Source organism: Pseudophryne corroboree, chromosome 11, assembly GCF_028390025.1.
Source record: "Pseudophryne corroboree isolate aPseCor3 chromosome 11, aPseCor3.hap2, whole genome shotgun sequence".
Lineage (NCBI taxonomy): Eukaryota > Metazoa > Chordata > Amphibia > Anura > Myobatrachidae > Pseudophryne > Pseudophryne corroboree.
The window spans coordinates 145,365,118-145,382,194 of record NC_086454.1 but is presented as its reverse complement, the minus strand read 5'-3'; the positions used below and the strand labels follow the sequence as shown (position 1 = coordinate 145,382,194).

The window sequence follows — 17,077 nt, the reverse complement described above, 5'->3', positions numbered from 1 at the left end:
CTCTTTGAGCATCCCTCATATATAATGCAGCATCCTTGATATGCTCTAGGGTCATTAGAATGGTATCCTTATCTAGGGTCTCAATCTCCGTAGACAAGGAATCTGTCCATGCTGCGACAGCACTACAAACCCAGGCCGATGCCATAGCCGGCCTAACAATAGTACCAGAATGTGTGTAAATGTACTTCATGGTAACTTCCTGCTTACGATCCGCGGGATCCTTGAGGGTAGCAGTATCCTGGGAAGGCAGTGCCACCTTCTTGGATAAGCGTGTCAACGCCTTGTCTACTTTAGGCGAAGATTCCCATCGTATCCTGTCCTTTTGTGGTAAGGGATACGCCATAAGAATCCTTTTGGGAACTTGTAGTCTCCTGTCTGGAGATTCCCAAGCCTTTTCGCACAATTCGCTTAGCTCAAATGAGGACGGAAAGGTGATCTCAGGCTTTTTCTCTTTATACATGTGTACCCTCGTGTCAGGGACAGGGGGTTCCTCAGTGATATGCAAAACCTCTTTAATAGCAATGATCATGTAATGAATACCTTTAGCCACTTTTGGCTGTAATTTTGCATCCTCATAGTCGACACTGGAATCTGAATCCGTGTTGGTATCTGTGTCAGTGATCTGGGATAATGTGCGTTTCGGAGACCCAGAAGGTCCCGGTGCCACTGGGACAGGCATGGTCTGACTACCTGACTGATCCCTAGCCTCAGTCTTGTCTAATCTCTTATGCAATAAATTTCCATTAGCATTCAAGACATTCCACATATCCATCCAGTCCGGTGTCAGCGTTGCAGACGGCGACCTGACATTCATGCACTCCCCCTCCTCCTTAGGCGAGCCTTCATCGTCAAACATGTCGACACACGCGTACCGACATACTCCACACACACAGGGAAACAATTTTCTGAAGACAGGTTCCCCTTTAGGCCCTTTGGAGAGACAGAGAGAGTATGCCAGCACACACCCCAGCGCTATATGACCCCGGAGAAAAACACAGAATGTTTACCCAGTAGCGCTGCTGCAATGTATAATCGCCAATTATGTGCCCCCCTCTACTTTAAAACCCTCTTTCACCGTGTGTCAAGCAGGGGAGAGTCCGGGGAGCTTCCTCTCAGCGGTGCTGTGGAGAGAAAATGGAGCTGGTGAGTGCTGAGGGAGAAGCACCACCCCCTCGGCGGCGGGCTTCTGTCCCGCTCAAACTTTGTAAAACATGGCGGGGGCTCTTTTATATACATGTACAGTGCCCACCTGTACATGTATATAGGTCATTTTGCCATAGGAGAGGTATTTATTGCTGCCCTGCCCCCCCTGCGCCCTGCACCCTTACAGTGACCGGAGTGTGTGAGGTGTATGGGAGCAATAGCGCACAGATGCAGTGCTGTGCATTACCTCAGTGAAGCACCCAAAAGGCTTCTGCCGCCTCAGAGTCTTCTTTCTTCCGGCTCTGTGAGGAAAACGGCGGCGCGGCTCTGGGATGAACGCCCAGGACGAACCTGTGTTCCACTCCCTCTGGAGCTAATGGTGTCCAGTAGCCGAGAATCAGAGCCTATCATTTAAGTAGGTCTGCTCCTCTCTCCTCAGTCCCTCGATGCAGGGAATCTGTTGCCAGCAGTGCTCCCTGAAAATAAGAAAAAAACCTAACAAATATGCTTTCTTAGCAGGAAACTCAGGAGAGCTCCCTGCAGTGCACCCATCTCTTCTGGGCACAGTCTAAAACTGAGGACTGGAGGAGGGGCATAGAGGGAGGAGCCAGTGCACACCCAGAGTCTAAAGTCTTTCTTAAAGTGCCCATGTCTCCTGCGGAGCCAGTCTATTCCCCATGGTCCTTACGGAGTCCCAGCATCCTCTAGGACGTTAGAGAAAATAATAATAACAACATTCGGAAAAATTATCATTATGGGGAGCAGGAAGTTCCCAGAGGGAAAGAGAAATGCGACAGAGCCTACAGGGAGAATATAATAATATGATGTAATGCAACATAAGGAAATAAAGAATAAAAAAAAAACAACAACTAGAAAGTAGTTAAGTGAAACAGGTGGAAAATTAGGTATAAATGTAAAATAAATAAAATAAATATGTTGAGAAGAGGACTTGGCTCTCTCACCTGGTGCTCTCCACTCGTTCTTTCCCTTCTGGTTCATTTGGGTTCCTCAAAAGAGAGAGGTAAAAAGGTTGTTCAGTGTGTGAACTTTGAACCCTGCAGAGCATCGATTGTCCCTCTTACAAATCAGACACCTAACCCCTTCCCTACTTGGAATGGGTGAAATGACCCTTTCACAAAACTTTAGAATAATAGGTATCAAATGAAAACTTAAAATATATTTATATGCAAATACTGATCATATATTTTATGTCATTTAATACTCCTACATCTTATAATTGATACCAATTGCAGTGACTAGGGGGGCATATTTGGGAACAGGTCACTGCACTGGAACAGACCATGTCATACTTGCCTACACTCCTGGTAGCCGCATTGGTTGCTGCACACATGGAGGTGAAGTAGTCTTTCTTTGCACTTTGTGGGCAATATAGTGTTTATGTTTTCTACACACTTGTGAATATGGACTATACAATCTCACTGATGCACCAAGATTTGCAAAAAAAAAAAAAAAAGCATTAAAATGACCAGGTACAGAGCCAGCTATAATAGACCTATTCATATATTCACTGCACATACTATATACACACATACATAATACAGATACATGTATAGCCAATAACACAGATCATTACCAGCACATCTGCTGTATTATGGCACATTGTTTTATTGAACCTATACAGCTGCTTTAAAGCATAAGTTATATTACTACACTTACAATTAAAACATAATCAAACTCATAGTAGCCTCTAGCTTTCACATTGCCTTCCACATAAAGCCATGCATACGCCGGGTCTCTCTTTCACAGGTTTCTGTGATGATATATTCTTCAGTAAGTGTCAGCTCACATACATCTGCCATGCACATGTCACAATTTCCCGATCCCCCAATGCCGATCAGGGAATCGGGAATATTCTCGGGATTGCCAAATCAGAGATTTTTCAAGTTGAAGAATTTCCCTGATTCTCCGGTTCCATCAGGGAATCAGAAGGCAGGTGTATAGGGGATTTAACTTTTCAAGGTCAGACAGACTCTGTCAACATGGTGATGTTGGAAGAGTCTGTCTGACCATGCAAAAATCTAATTCCATTTGCTTTTTGTACTACAATTGTTAGTCCGTTTGTACATCAAGTGAAATAAAACATTAGAACCATAATTTGCAAGAGCGATACTGGAAGTGGTAAATATGCTTTTTGTAAACTGTTGGAGTTACCTAATATCTGCTTTGATATTAGAGCAACTATTTAACTTCCATGTATACATGACCGTAAGATCTGGGCATGTTTTGAAAATTCCCAAAATAGACAAAAGTTCTGGCCCTACTTCTTATGAATCTGTGTACAAACGGTTGGTTGGTTGGGGGTGTGTGTGTGTGTGTGTGGGGGGGGGGGGTGTATGTGCGTGTGTGTGTGTGTGTGTGTGTGTGTGCGTGTAGTACATATACCTTCAATATTGCTAATTCAATAATTTCTTTAACCAAAATGACATGACACAACTGTAGTTATGTTAATTTTAAATTGATTTGAATGTGAAACAAAGGGAGACTCTTACTGTACCTCAGTGGTGTGTGCGTGTGTCAATCACAAGCAAGTTACTCAGCAAGTAGGGTTAGGGTGCAGGAAGTCAGGAAGGTTGACCCTGTGTATGCAGAAGTTGAGGAGGAAGGTGGTGGCCCTTGTGTATGCAGAAGATGAGGACAATGTTGGTGACCCCTGTGTAAGTAGCAGTGTGGAGGAAGTTGTGGGCCCCTGTGACACTAAACTTGAGGAGGCTATTGGTGGCCCCTGTATATGCGTAGTAAGAAGGATGCTATTAGGTAGAATCATACAGCTTATTTTTATGAAGTGTGGCTTCAGGAGTCATGATATGTTGGGAAAAATGTGCTACACCTATTCTCATTTCATGAAAAGATAGGTAGGCACTCTTATTACACTTACATCATATAGGACAGCATCCACTACGGACTACGAGAAATAGAATTACCGGTGAGTAAATTCTTATTTTCTCTGACGTCCTAGTGGATGCTGGGAACTCCGTAAGGACCATGGGGATTATACCAAAGCTCCCAAACGGGCGGGAGAGTGCGGATGACTCTGCAGCACCGCATGAGCAAACTCAAGGTCCTCCTCAGCCAGGGTATCAAACTTGTAGAACTTAGCAAACTTGTTTGACCCCGACCAAGTAGCAGCTCGGCAAAGCTGTAAAGCCGAGACCCCTCGGGCAGCCGCCCAAGAAGAGCCCACCTTCCTTGTGGAATAGGCTTTCACCGATTTTGGATGCGGCAATCCCGCCGCAGAGTGAACCCGCTGAATCGTGCTATAGATCCAGCGAGCAATAGTCTGCTTCGAAGCAGGAGCGCCAACCTTGTTGGCTGCATACAGAATAAACAGCGAGTCAGACTTTCTGACTCCCGCCGTTTTGGAAACAAATTTTCAAAGCCCGGACCACGTCCAGCAACTTGGAATCCTCCAAGTCCCTAGTAGCCGCAGGCACCACAATAGGCTGGTTCAAATGAAATGATGATACCACCCTAGGGAGAAATTGGGGACGAGTCCTCAATTCTGCCCTGTCCATATGGAAGATCAGATGAGGGCTTTTACATGACAAAACCGCCAATTCTGACACACGCCTAGCCGAAGCTAAGGCCAATAGCATGACCACTTTCCACGTGAGATATTTTAGCTCCACGGTCTTAAGTGGCTCAAACCAGTGGGATTTCAGGAAATCCAACACAACGTTAAGATCCCAAGGTGCCACTGGTGGCACAAAAGGAGGCTGAATATGCAGCACCCCCGGAACAACGTCTGAACTTCAGGCAGTGAAGCCAGTTCTTTTTGAGAGAAAATGGATAGGGCCGAAATCTTGACCTTTATGGATCCTAATTTTAGGCCCATAGTCACTCCTGACTGTAGGAAGTGCAGGAATCGACCCCGCTGGAATTCCTCTGTAGGGCCTTCCCGGCCTCACACCAAGCAACCTATTTTCGCTATATACAGTGAAAAAGTCTTGCTGTCACGTCTTTCCTAGCCTTTATCAGCGTAGGAATAACTGCATCCGGAATGCCCTTTTCCGCTATGATCCGGCGTTTAACCGCCATGCCGTCAAATGCAGCCGCGGTAAGTCTTGGAACAGACAGGGCCCCTGTTGCAACATGTCCTGTCTGAGAGGCAGAAGCCCTGAGTCCTCTGAGAGCATTTCTTGCAGCTCCGGGTACCGAGTCCTTCTTGGCCCTTTCGGAGCAAAGAATATTGTTCTCACTCCTCCTTTTATTACAATTCTCAGCCCTTGGGTATGAGAGGAAGAGGAGGGAATACATAGACCGACTGGAACACCCACGGTGTTACTAGTGCGACCACAGCTATCACCTGAGGGTCCCTTGACCCGGCTTAAAACCTTTTTTAGCTTTTTATTGAGGTGGGACGCCATCTAGTCCACCTGAGGCAGTTCCCATCAATTTGCACACTGCGTGAAGACTTCCTGATGAAGTCCCCACTTTCCCGGGTGGAGGTCGTGCCTGCTGAGGAAGTCTGCTTCCCAGTTGTCCACTCCCGGAATGAACACTGTTGACAGTGCGCTTACTTGATTCTCCGCCCAGCGAAGAATTCTGGTGGCTTCTACCCTCGCCACCCTGCTCTTTGTGCCGCCTTGGCGGTTTACACGAACCCCTGCGGTCTGACTGGATCAGAACCAGTTGGTCGCGAAGCAGGATCTCTGCTTGACTTAGGGCGTTGTATATGGCCCTTAGTTCCAGGATATTGATGTGAAGGCAAGTCTGTTGACTTGACCACAGACCTTGGAAATTTCTTCCCTGTGTAACTGCCCCCCACCCTCGGAGGCTTGCATCCGTGGTCACCAGGATCCAGTCCTGAATGCCGAATCTGCGCCCTCGAGAAGGTGAGCACTCTGCAGCCACCACAGGAGACACACCCTGGCCCTGGGGGATAGGGTGATTAACCGATGCATCTGAAGAGGTGATCCGGACCACTTGTCCAGTAAGTCCCATTGGAAGGTCCTCGCATGGAACCTGCCTAAGGGGATGGCCTCGTATGATGCCACCATCCTTCCCATGACTCGAGTACAGTGATGCACTGACACCTGTTTTGGTTTTAATAGACTCCTGACCAGTGTCATGAGCTCCTGAGCTCTCTCTATTGGGAGATAAACCCTTTTCTGGTCTGTGTCTAGGATCGTGCCTAGGAGAGGCAGATGAGCTGTAGGAACCAACTGCGACTTTGGAATATATAGAATCCAGCCGTGTTGCCGTTACACTTCCAGAGAAAGTGATACGCTGTTCAGCAACTGCTCTCTTGATCTCGCTTGTATGAGAAGATCGTCCAAGTACGTGATAATAGTGACACCTTGCTTCCGCAGGAGCACAATCATATCCGCCATTACCTTGGTTATGACAATCCCGTACCGCAATTCTGAGGTACGCCTAATGAGGTGGATAAATGGAGACATGAAGGTATGCATCCCTTATGACCCGATTCACGATAAAGTCTCCCTCTTTTTAGGCTTGCCCTGACCGCTCATAGCGATTCCATCTTGAACTTGAACCTTCTCAGGTATATGTTCAGGGATTTTTAATTCAATATGGGTCTGACCGAACCGTCTGGTTTCGGGATTACAACATGGTCGTATAATAACACCCTCTTGTTGAAGGAGGGGACCCTTGACCACCACCTGTTAAAGATACAATTTGTGAATTGCAGTTAACACTGGCTCCCCCTCTTGGGGGGAAGCCCGCAGGGCCGTCGGTGAGGGGGCATCTTCTCACAGTCCAGCTTGTATCCCTGAGACACAATATCTATTGCCCAGGGACCTAACAGGGAGTGAACCCACTTGTGGCTGAACTTACGAAGGCGTGTCCCCACCGGGCCTAGCTCCGCCTGTGGAGCCCCAGCGGCATAGGTGGATTTTTGAAGGGGCCAGGGAGGACTTCTGTTCCTGGGAACTAGCTGTGTTGATCCCGGCTCTGACAAGAAAGGATGCACCTCAGACTTTCTTGTTTCTTTATTCGAAAGGCTGCATTTAATAATGTCGTGCTTTCTTAGGCTGTGCAGGAATATAAGGCAAACTAGCAGAATTACCAGCTATAGCTGTGGAGACCAGGCCCGAGAACCCTTCTCCACACAATCCTCAGCCTTCCATATGCCTCTTAAGTCGGCATCATCTGTCCAATGCATATTCTACAGGACACGTCAAGCAGAGATCGACATAGCTTTGACTCTAGGACCCAGTATACTCATGTCTCTTTGGGCATGCTTTATAACTATATATCTATTACTTAAGACAGCATCTTTAATATATTTACTAGGGTATCAATCTCTGCTGATAAGGTACCTGTCCACGCTGCCACAGCGCTATAAACCCATGCCGACACAATCGCCGGTCTGGGTAGTATACTAGAATGTGTACGCTATCTGCAGGATCCCCGAGAATAGCAAGTGCTACCGTCTGTGCAAACAGGACACCCTAGGGGAAGATTCTCAACACATCCTGGCCCTAGTGGGGAAAGGATACAGCCTGAGAATTCTCTTGTGGGAAGCTGCCGTCTCTTGTCTGGAGATTCCCGCTCTTTTTCCTCATGAGAGGAGGGAAATTTACCTCAGCATTCTTCCCCTTAAACATGTGTACTCTCGTGTCAGGGACAGATGAGTCATCAGTGATATGCAAATCATCTTTTATTTCAATATCATATATTGAATACCTTCTAGCCATCTTGGCTGTAACTTTGCAGTTAAACTCAGTGTCGATACCAGTGTTCGTTATTTTGGATAGTGAGCATTGTGAGACTCTGAAGGTCTATGTGACATAGGGACAGACATGGGTAGATATCCTGTCTGTTCCCTAACCATTTGTGCAATAAATTCACCTTAGCACTTACACATATCCAAACAGGTGTCGGCGTTGTCGACGGAGACACCCTCTCACACACATATCCGCTCTATCACCTCCTTAGAGAAGCCTTTTACCTCAGACATGTCGACACACGCGTACCGACACACCACACACACAGGGGATGCTCTATTTGAAGACAGTTCCCCCACAAGGCCCTTTGGAGAGACAGAGAGAGAGTATGCCAGCACACACCCCAGCGCTATATAACCCAGGGATTACACTACAACTCAGTGTTTACCCAGTAGCTGCTGTATATACAATTTTTGCGCCTAAATTTATGTGCACCCCCCCCCCCCCCCTCTCTCTTTTCACCCTTTGTGTACCAGGATACTGCAGGGGAGAGCCTGGGGAGCTTCCTTCCAGCGGAGCTGTGAAGAGAAAATGGCGCTGGTGTGCTGAGGAAGAAGGCCCCGCCCCCTCAGCGGCGGGCTTCTGTCCGGTTTCTGACTAAAAATGGCGGGGGGTTTACACATATACAGTCACAGACTGTATTATGTGTATTTTTATGCCAAAGGTATTTTTATTGCTGCCCAGGGTGCCCCCCCCCAGCGCCCTGCACCCTACAGTGACCGGAGTGTGTGGTGTGCTGTGGGAGCAATGGCGCACAGCTGCGGTGCTGTGCGCTACCTTAATGAAGATAGGATTCTTCTGCCGCCGATTTCATCGCTTCTCTTCTGTCTTCTGGCTCTGCAAGGGGGACGGCGGCGCGGCTCCGGGAACGGACGATCGAGGTCAGGCCCTGTGTTCGAACCCTCTGGAGCTAATGGTGTCCAGTAGCCTAAGAAGCACAAGCTAGCTGCAAGCAGGTAGGTTTGCTTCTCTCCCCTCAGTCCCACGTAGCAGTGAGTCTGTTGCCAGCAGATCTCACTGAAAATAAAAAACCTAACAAATACTTTCTTTCTAGCAAGCTCAGGAGAGCCCACTAGGAGCACCCAGCTCTGGCCGGGCACAGATTCTAACTGAGGTCTGGAGGAGGGACATAGAGGGAGGAGCCAGTGCACACCAGATAGTACCTAATCTTTCTTTTAGAGTGCCCAGTCTCCTGCGGAGCCCGTCTATTCCCCATGGTCCTTACGGAGTTCCCAGCATCCACTAGGACGTCAGAGAAAAGTATTTCAGAGACACTTTGAGAAACTCAAACATAGATAAACTTCTGTTTAATAAGCAATTTATGTCTGTGATATGTATATGTATGAAACTCGACTGCTATTGGAGCAACGGTGTGATCACTGATTTATTTACACACATAGGACACATTGCGATTTTACCTAGTGATATGTAACACTGTAACCCCTATGCAAGGGAGACTTCTATATTTGTATTAACACTGCTCTTTTGTTACCAATGACTCTGATCATTTACATGCTACAATATCAATAACTGACAATAATAGATTAAAAGAATCATCTTTTACTTGAAAACACTTTCCAGTTATTGAAATATATTTCTATATTTCGCGTGCTACTTGGCAAAAGTATAGCTACATATACTGATCTGAGATTATGTACTGTACTAGTGTAGTCTCACATTATAAATACTCTGCCTTTATGTGTTTTTCTTTTTTTTCTTTTTAAAAACGCTTTTTGAGAAATATTTGTTGATTTCTGTCCTATATGGTGTTGTACTACGCATTGAGCATTACTTTGACTTTATTATTGTAAAAATAAAAGTTACGTTTTAATTTATTAACCACTTAACTGACAATTTTTTCCTCAAAAACTGCTCCGAATTTTTTTTTTTTAATGAGTTAATTAGGTGAAGAACATTAATTTAACCCTATTAAAAATTATTTTAGTAAAAAAACAACTAAAAATATTTTTTTCCCTAACATCGATAAGGAACATCGCGGCTTTCATTTTGAAAGCCGGGACAACCTCCAGGTATACAGGTGGGGGGGTGGGAGGTGTTAATTTACACACCCCAGCCACTGGAGGGGGGGTTGGGGGGTCCTGCCGTGCTGACTAATCAGCAGTGATCGTCAACACGGCAATCAGTAGGGGAGAGTGCATGGAGGCAGCAGAGGGAAGTTTCGCTTCCCTGCCACTGTCAACACTGTTTATCTGACTGGTCGCATCCTGTGCGACAATGTCAGATAAGACACTTGCAGGCATGGTCGCATCTGAAGCGACCATGCCAGGCAAGTGGTTAAGAGTGCCCCCCCCAAAAAAAAAAAAAAATGAGAGTACCTTTCCTTTCTTTTCCCCCCTGCTACTTGATACACAATTACTCTCTGCACACAAAACACCTCTGTCTAAAACAGTCACTTTCTATTTCTGACTGAAATTGTGGATATATTATAACATTTTTGAATCACCTATAACTCCGCTACCTGGGTGTTTAGCTTGTGCACAGATTACTCCCCTCCCACCCATATCACCTTCAACATTATATACGTTTACTAAACACCAGACGGATACTTGACCCACTCCTGAGGTTCTGCAGTAAAGCTGGGTACACACTTGTTCGATCCTGGCTGATTGGGTAAAATGCTCCCAATCAGCCGGGCTCTGAGTGCATCCAGCTGCGAACCCTGTGACCTCCTGTGAGGTGGGGACAGCACCGGGCAGGTAGCGGCTCCACTTTGGGGATCGGGAGGTCGCATGTGCAGCACATAAGATGCAACCTTCCGGTCACGAGCGCTGCAGGAGCGTTATGAGCTGTTTATCTGTTAACGCTCCTGCATCGGTACAGAGTACACACCTATACAATCAACAGCCGTTCACCCGATAATCGGGAGAGCGGCCCGACAATTTTATAGGTACAGTATGTACCCAGCTTTAGTTTGGACTTTTGTCCCTCCAGAGATCGCGGTGTGCTAGAACTCTACAAATAGCTGGAAGGTTTGAACTGCTACAACACTGCACACACTCTAGTCAAATGAATGTGGTAAATCTATCTTTCATTTAATCTTCACCGATACCAATAAAATGTTTTATTCATGGCCACGATAGACTTTTAAGCTGAAATTAATGAATTTGATTCTTTTAGCTATACCAACTAACAGACTGATTTAGGAACTTTGCTGCTGTAACATTAGAACCAGTCTACTATTCATTGCTACTAAAATATAAATATTTGTTTGCTATCAGTTTCTGCAGACAAAGGATTCACAGTTTATAACTGGATGCATTGATGCAAAATCTTCTTGCTATTAACATCAATATCACTGTGCCATTTGCTGCATATTATATCAGCTTGCCATTTATTCTGCAGACAGAAAGGATTCACAGTATTTAATCTGTAGAAAAAAAATCTTGCCATTATAAATCATTGCGCAATTGTGGTTGCCATAATATAATTATCAGCCTACTATTAGTTTTTCTTAACAGAGGGGATCTATACTTTAGTCCGGTGGTTCTCAAACTCTGTGCCGTGGAACCCTGGGGTGCCACAAGGCTCTTTGTATAGGTGTCCTGAGTTGGTGGTCCAGGACCAATTCAAATTATTTATGGTCAATGTAATAGGCAACAACAGTCATAAAATATGTGTGCAAATCCTGTCCCTCACCACATAACTGACCTTAGGATGACATATAAACATATTTTCTAAATATCTCAAAAAGAAACTTTTGGCCTAGGGGTGCCGTGAAAAAATTTGTAATGCTCCAGACTGGGTGCCGGGATTCAAAAAAGTTTGAGAACCACTGCATTAGTCTATGAATTATATACAGTAATTGGTGGATTGATGTACTGTACATACATATTAATACTGGCTGGTGTTTTATTGTATTTACTAATTAGCAGCCTGTCAAAATAACACAACAACATAGCAGTAATGTGCACGCCCGAATGGCGCAATACTTGTATTGCTCCTTCAGGCACGATCTAGTGGTCGCCAGTGACCAAAACACTTGAATTCCACCCACAGAGGTGAGGAGTGGCATTTTTAATATATGGAATTTTTTAAATATAATACTTATTCACAGCGCTTTCTTTTGTATTTGAATAGAAACAGACTCTTGTTCCATACATGTTTTTTGTGGTCTTTTGTCCCCGCTTAACATCCACACAAGCTTCTCAATGTATTGTTATTACAGAGAATATGGATGCAAAAGGACACCTACTTTACTGTGCCCATATGCCATTTTGTGTGCAGATTTAGGGGATAGATTTAATTAGCCACAAGTCTCGAACTTTGATGCTCTGCACTCACTTTCCAGATGACGGAAAAATTATAGCAAGCAAGTATATATCAGCAATTAAGAGTGTCTAGAGTTTTTTTTTTTTTTTATATATAAGTTTCAAGGCAAGGGGGTACATTAAAAACACTTGCAGAACCCACCTTATTCATACAGTCCAGGCCTGCAAATGTAGACCAAATACAGACACTATGCAATAATCATACACTATGTAATAATCAACAAAGCATATGCTAATGCTGTGTAAATGTGAATCTTATCAGTGCTCTGGAGACTAGCGATACTATGTATAGACAGGTTATAGACAGGTTCAGTATATTTTGCCTATATTCATATACATACATAGGAATGTCATGGTTGTAATGTCGACATGCTCTCATGCTGACATTCACAGTGTCAGCACTAATGAAATGACGCCATGATTAAAATATTGAGGAAACAGTGTGTCCAAGTGCAGTGGCTTTACTTACCGGGTGGCAGATCTCCGGAGTTGACGTCTGGTTTGGGTGGACAGGTGATCAAGACTCCTGGGTGTCATGAAGCAGCTCTAGCAGCAAGTAACCCTTATCTTTAGTAGCCTAACCCTCCCCCTCCGCTCCTGAAGCCCAATCCTAACCCTCCGCTCCCACAGCACAAGCCTCCATGCAGAACGCTGACTTTTCACATGTCGATATTCTACAGATGCTGACATGTTCTATGTCAACATTTCAACAATGCCGGCAGTCAACGGCCAACACAGTCCTTGCATCCCGTATATATGTTATATGGCTCAGAGACAAAAGTTCAAAATAACTATTTACAACCCCCTCCCCGTCCCATCGATGTTATACAGTAAAATTCCAAATATGAAAACCCTCCATAAGCATAAAATTCTTAAATTTCAATGAATGGAGGAAGGCGTGCCAGTGTAATTTGAGGAGTTTTAGGGAGACATCTTCATTTATGCAATGTTCTCATTTGCTGTGTTTATATAGAACACCAGCTTCTCATCTAATAACATCCAGTAGTGGAACCCAGTACCATGAACTAAAATAATACACACACAAGGAAACAAAATTTCTGTAACAACCGTTTTAACACTATTTGTTTGATGCAGTCCTAAACTAAACAAGCACATTTTCTAACACTACCGATAATTGCCTTAATTGATCCCCCGCGCTTATCCAATTAGCCCTGAAGACAGCCCGACGCCGGCACTTATCAGGGATTTTTTTTCTGGATACGCTGAGATCCCCCCCACCCCCTTCCCTGATAAGTGTTCTGCTTTCGCGATTGCATTTTAAACAGGTAATTTTTTGGCCAGTAAAAACGGAATCTAATTGGATTGGCGGGAAAAATTAGATTGCAGTAAAGCTCCATTTTTTACCACCTGAAAAATTACAGCAGGCAACTGAATTCCCCCCTATGCTTTCTATAGAGCTGGAAAGCTTCCCAATTACACACTATAACCACGCACACACAGATGTCTACACTCAGAAAATTCAACAAATGGAATTTCCTGCTGCTCACAGGCGGGTCTACTACTATATCCCAGGATACCGGCGCCGGGATCCCGACCGCCGGAATGCCGTCGGCGGGGCTAGCGCAAAAGAGCCCCTTGTGGGCTCGCTTTGTGCGCCACCCTATTTATTCTCCCTCCAGGGGTGTCGGTTACACCCCAAGAGGGAGAATAGTTGTCAGGATCCCGGCGTCGGTATGCTGAGCGCCGGGATATCAAATGCGTCCCTCACAGGCCTACAAGCCCCAGCAGTGAAGGGGTGTGACCTTTCAGGCATCTCCAGCAGTATGTAGAGAGGGTGTACAGGAGTCAGTGCAGTGACACAACAGAAAGCTAAAGAGGAATACATGCTGACACAAGGGACTGGAAGGACTTCATTCACACACAACTACTGGAGCACAGACGTCACTTTTACATACACAGCTGAGAAAATACAGTATGATCAGGGATAATCTAAGAGTGAGCTATTGTGAAGGTAATAGAGATTTGTGACATTTTCCCTCTGTATGTAAAGTCCACCACTGAAAGCTATATATATATATATATTTTTTCATTACGTTCACCGTTAACAGACCCAGAACGTCTATTTTTAAAATACAAATGCCTGGCCATGATTCACTGTTGGATAGATATACTGTATAGCAGAGTGTATCTAAAATTGGAGGCTTTCCCCTGACCCCCCTCAATTGTGAGGCCAGAGGCATTCTATCCCCGTTACTGGCACAACATTAGCAGCTTTGTAATAACCAGCTAAAATGGCACTTTCCAATACTTCTGGTTCAGCATTTGAAATAGTAATGGGTGTTGGACATACCTAGAGAGTCTATAGCTGCAGGTACCCTTTGCTGGTAAATGTAACTAACCTTTCTTGATAACACTGAGTTATGTGCATTAACAATACAGACTCCTTGGCTCTAGTACATACATTGTCTCTTACGTCCTAGAGGATGCTGGGGACTCCATAAGGACCATGGGGTATAGACGGGCTCCGCAGGAGACATGGGCACTATAAAGAACTTTAGATGGGTGTGCACTGGCTCCTCCCTCTATGCCCCTCCTCCAGACCTCAGTTAGATCCTGTGCCCAGAGAAGACTGGGTGCACTACAGGGGAGCTCTCCTGAGTTTCTCTGAAAAATAATTTTGTTAGGTTTTTTATTTTCAGGGAGCACTGCTGGCAACAGGCTCCCTGCATCGTGGTACTGAGGGGAGAGAAGCAGACCTACTTAAATGATAGGCTCCTCTTCTTAGGCTACTGAACACCATTAGCTCCAGAGGGTCGGACCGCAGGTCTCACCCTCGCCGTTTGTCCCGGAGCCGCGCCGCTGTCCTCCTCACAGAGCCGGAAGATAAAAGTCGGGTGAGTATAAGAAGAAAGAAGACTTCAAAGGCGGCAGAAGACTTCAGATCTTCTCTGAGGTAACGCTGCGCGCCATTGCTCCCACACACAACACACACAGCGGGCACTGAAGGGTGCAGGGCGCAGGGGGGGCGCCCTGGGCAGCAATAATAAACCTCTAGGGACTGGCTAACATATATATAGGCTGCGGAGGCAGTATATTATATAATCCCCCGCCAGTATTGGAAATTTGAACTGGACCGAAGCCCACCGCTGAGGGGGCGGAGCTTGATCCTCCAGCACTAACCAGCGCCATTTTCTCCACAGCACACTGCAGAAAAGCTGGCTCCCCGGACTCTCCCCTGCTGAACACGGTGACAGAGGGCAAAAAAAAAATAAGAATTTACTCACCGGTAATTCTATTTCTCGTAGTCCGTAGTGGATGCTGGGGACTCCGTAAGGACCATGGGGAATAGACGGCTCCGCAGGAGACTGGGCACATCTAAAGAAAGATTTAGGACTATCTGGTGTGCACTGGCTCCTCCCCCTATGACCCTCCTCCAAGCCTCAGTTAGGAACTGTGCCCGGAAGAGCTGACACAATAAGGAAGGATTTTTGAATCCCGGGTAAGACTCATACCAGCCACACCATATAACACGTGATAGGAACCCCGGTTAACAGTATGATAACAAATGGAGCCTCTGAAGAGATGGCTCACAACAAAACCTGATTTTTGTAACAATAACTATGTACAGGTATCGCAGACAATCCGCACTTGGGATGGGCGCCCAGCATCCACTACGGACTACGAGAAATAGAATTACTGGTGAGTAAATTCTTATTTTCTCCGACGTCCTAGTGGATGCTGGGGACTCCGTAAGGACCATGGGGATTATACCAAAGCTCCCAAACGGGCGGGAGAGTGCGGATGACTCTGCAGCACCGAATGAGAGAATTCCAGGTCCTCCTCAGCCAGGGTATCAAATTTGTAGAATTTCGCAAACGTGTTTGCCCCCGACCAAGTAGCTGCTCGGCAAAGTTGTAAAGCAGAGACCCCTCGAGCAGCCGCCCAAGATGAGCCCACCTTCCGTGTGGAATGGGCTTTTACAGATTTAGGCTGCGGTAAGCCCACCGCAGAATGCGCCAGCTGAATAGTGCTACAAATCCAGCGCGCGATAGACTGCTTAGAAGCAGGAGCACCCAGCTTGGTGGGTGCATACAGGATAAACAGCGAGTCAGTCTTTCTGACTCCAGCCGTCCTGGAAATATAAATTTTAAGGGCCCTGACTACGTCAAGCAACTTGGAATCCTCCAAGTCCCCAGTAGCCGCAGGCACCACAATAGGTTGGTTCAAGTGAAAAGCTGAGACCACCTTTGGGAGAAACTGAGGACGAGTCCTCAATTCTGCCCTATCCATATGGAAAATCAGATAAGGGCTTTTACAAGACAAAGCCGCCAATTCTGAAACCCTCCTGGCCGACGCCAGGGCCAACAGCATGACCACTTTCCACGTGAGATATTTTAAATCCACAGTCTTAAGTGGTTCGAACCAATGTCTTGCGGTGACATCCTTCCTGGCTTTGATCAGGGTAGGGATGACTTCCTCCGGAATACCCTTTTCCTTCAGGATCCGGTGTTCAACCGCCATGCCGTTAAACGCAGCCGCGGTAAGCCTTGGAACAGACAGGGTCCCTGCTGCAGCAGGTCTTGTCTGAGCGGCAGAGGCCAAGGGTCCTCTGTAAGCATCTCTTGAAGTTCCGGGTACCAAGCTCTGCTTGGCCAATCCGGAACCACGAGTATGGTTTTCACTCCTCGCCTTCTTATTATTCTCAGTACCTTGGGTATGAGAGGTAGAGGAGGAAACACATAAACCGACTGATACACCCATGGTGTCACTAGAGCGTCCACCGCTATCGCCTGAGGGTCTCTTGACAGGGCGCAATATCTTGTCAACTTCTTGTTGAGGCGGGACGCCATCATGTCTACCTGTGGTTTTTCCCACCGGTTGACCAGCATTTGGAAGACTTCTGGATGAAGTCCCCATTCTCCCGGGTGGAGGTCGTGCCTGCTGAGGAAGTCTGCTTCCCAGTTGTCCACTCCC

The 17,077-nt window shown here is 46.1% G+C and overlaps 1 protein-coding gene across 9 annotated transcripts in view; it reads right to left on the bottom strand.

The window, feature by feature from the left end:
* MARK2 (microtubule affinity regulating kinase 2) overlaps positions 1-17,077 on the bottom strand; it is a 385,864-nt gene that overhangs the window by 26,606 nt on the left and 342,181 nt on the right. For 8 of the 9 annotated variants that reach the window (XM_063944914.1, XM_063944911.1, XM_063944916.1 and 5 more), the window contains one exon: positions 2,106-2,150. The exons of the other annotated variant lie outside the window; for it this stretch is intronic. In XM_063944914.1, the coding sequence (XP_063800984.1) occupies positions 2,106-2,150 (45 nt within the window). The remainder of the gene's footprint in view (positions 1-2,105; positions 2,151-17,077) is intronic. 9 annotated transcript variants of the gene reach the window in all.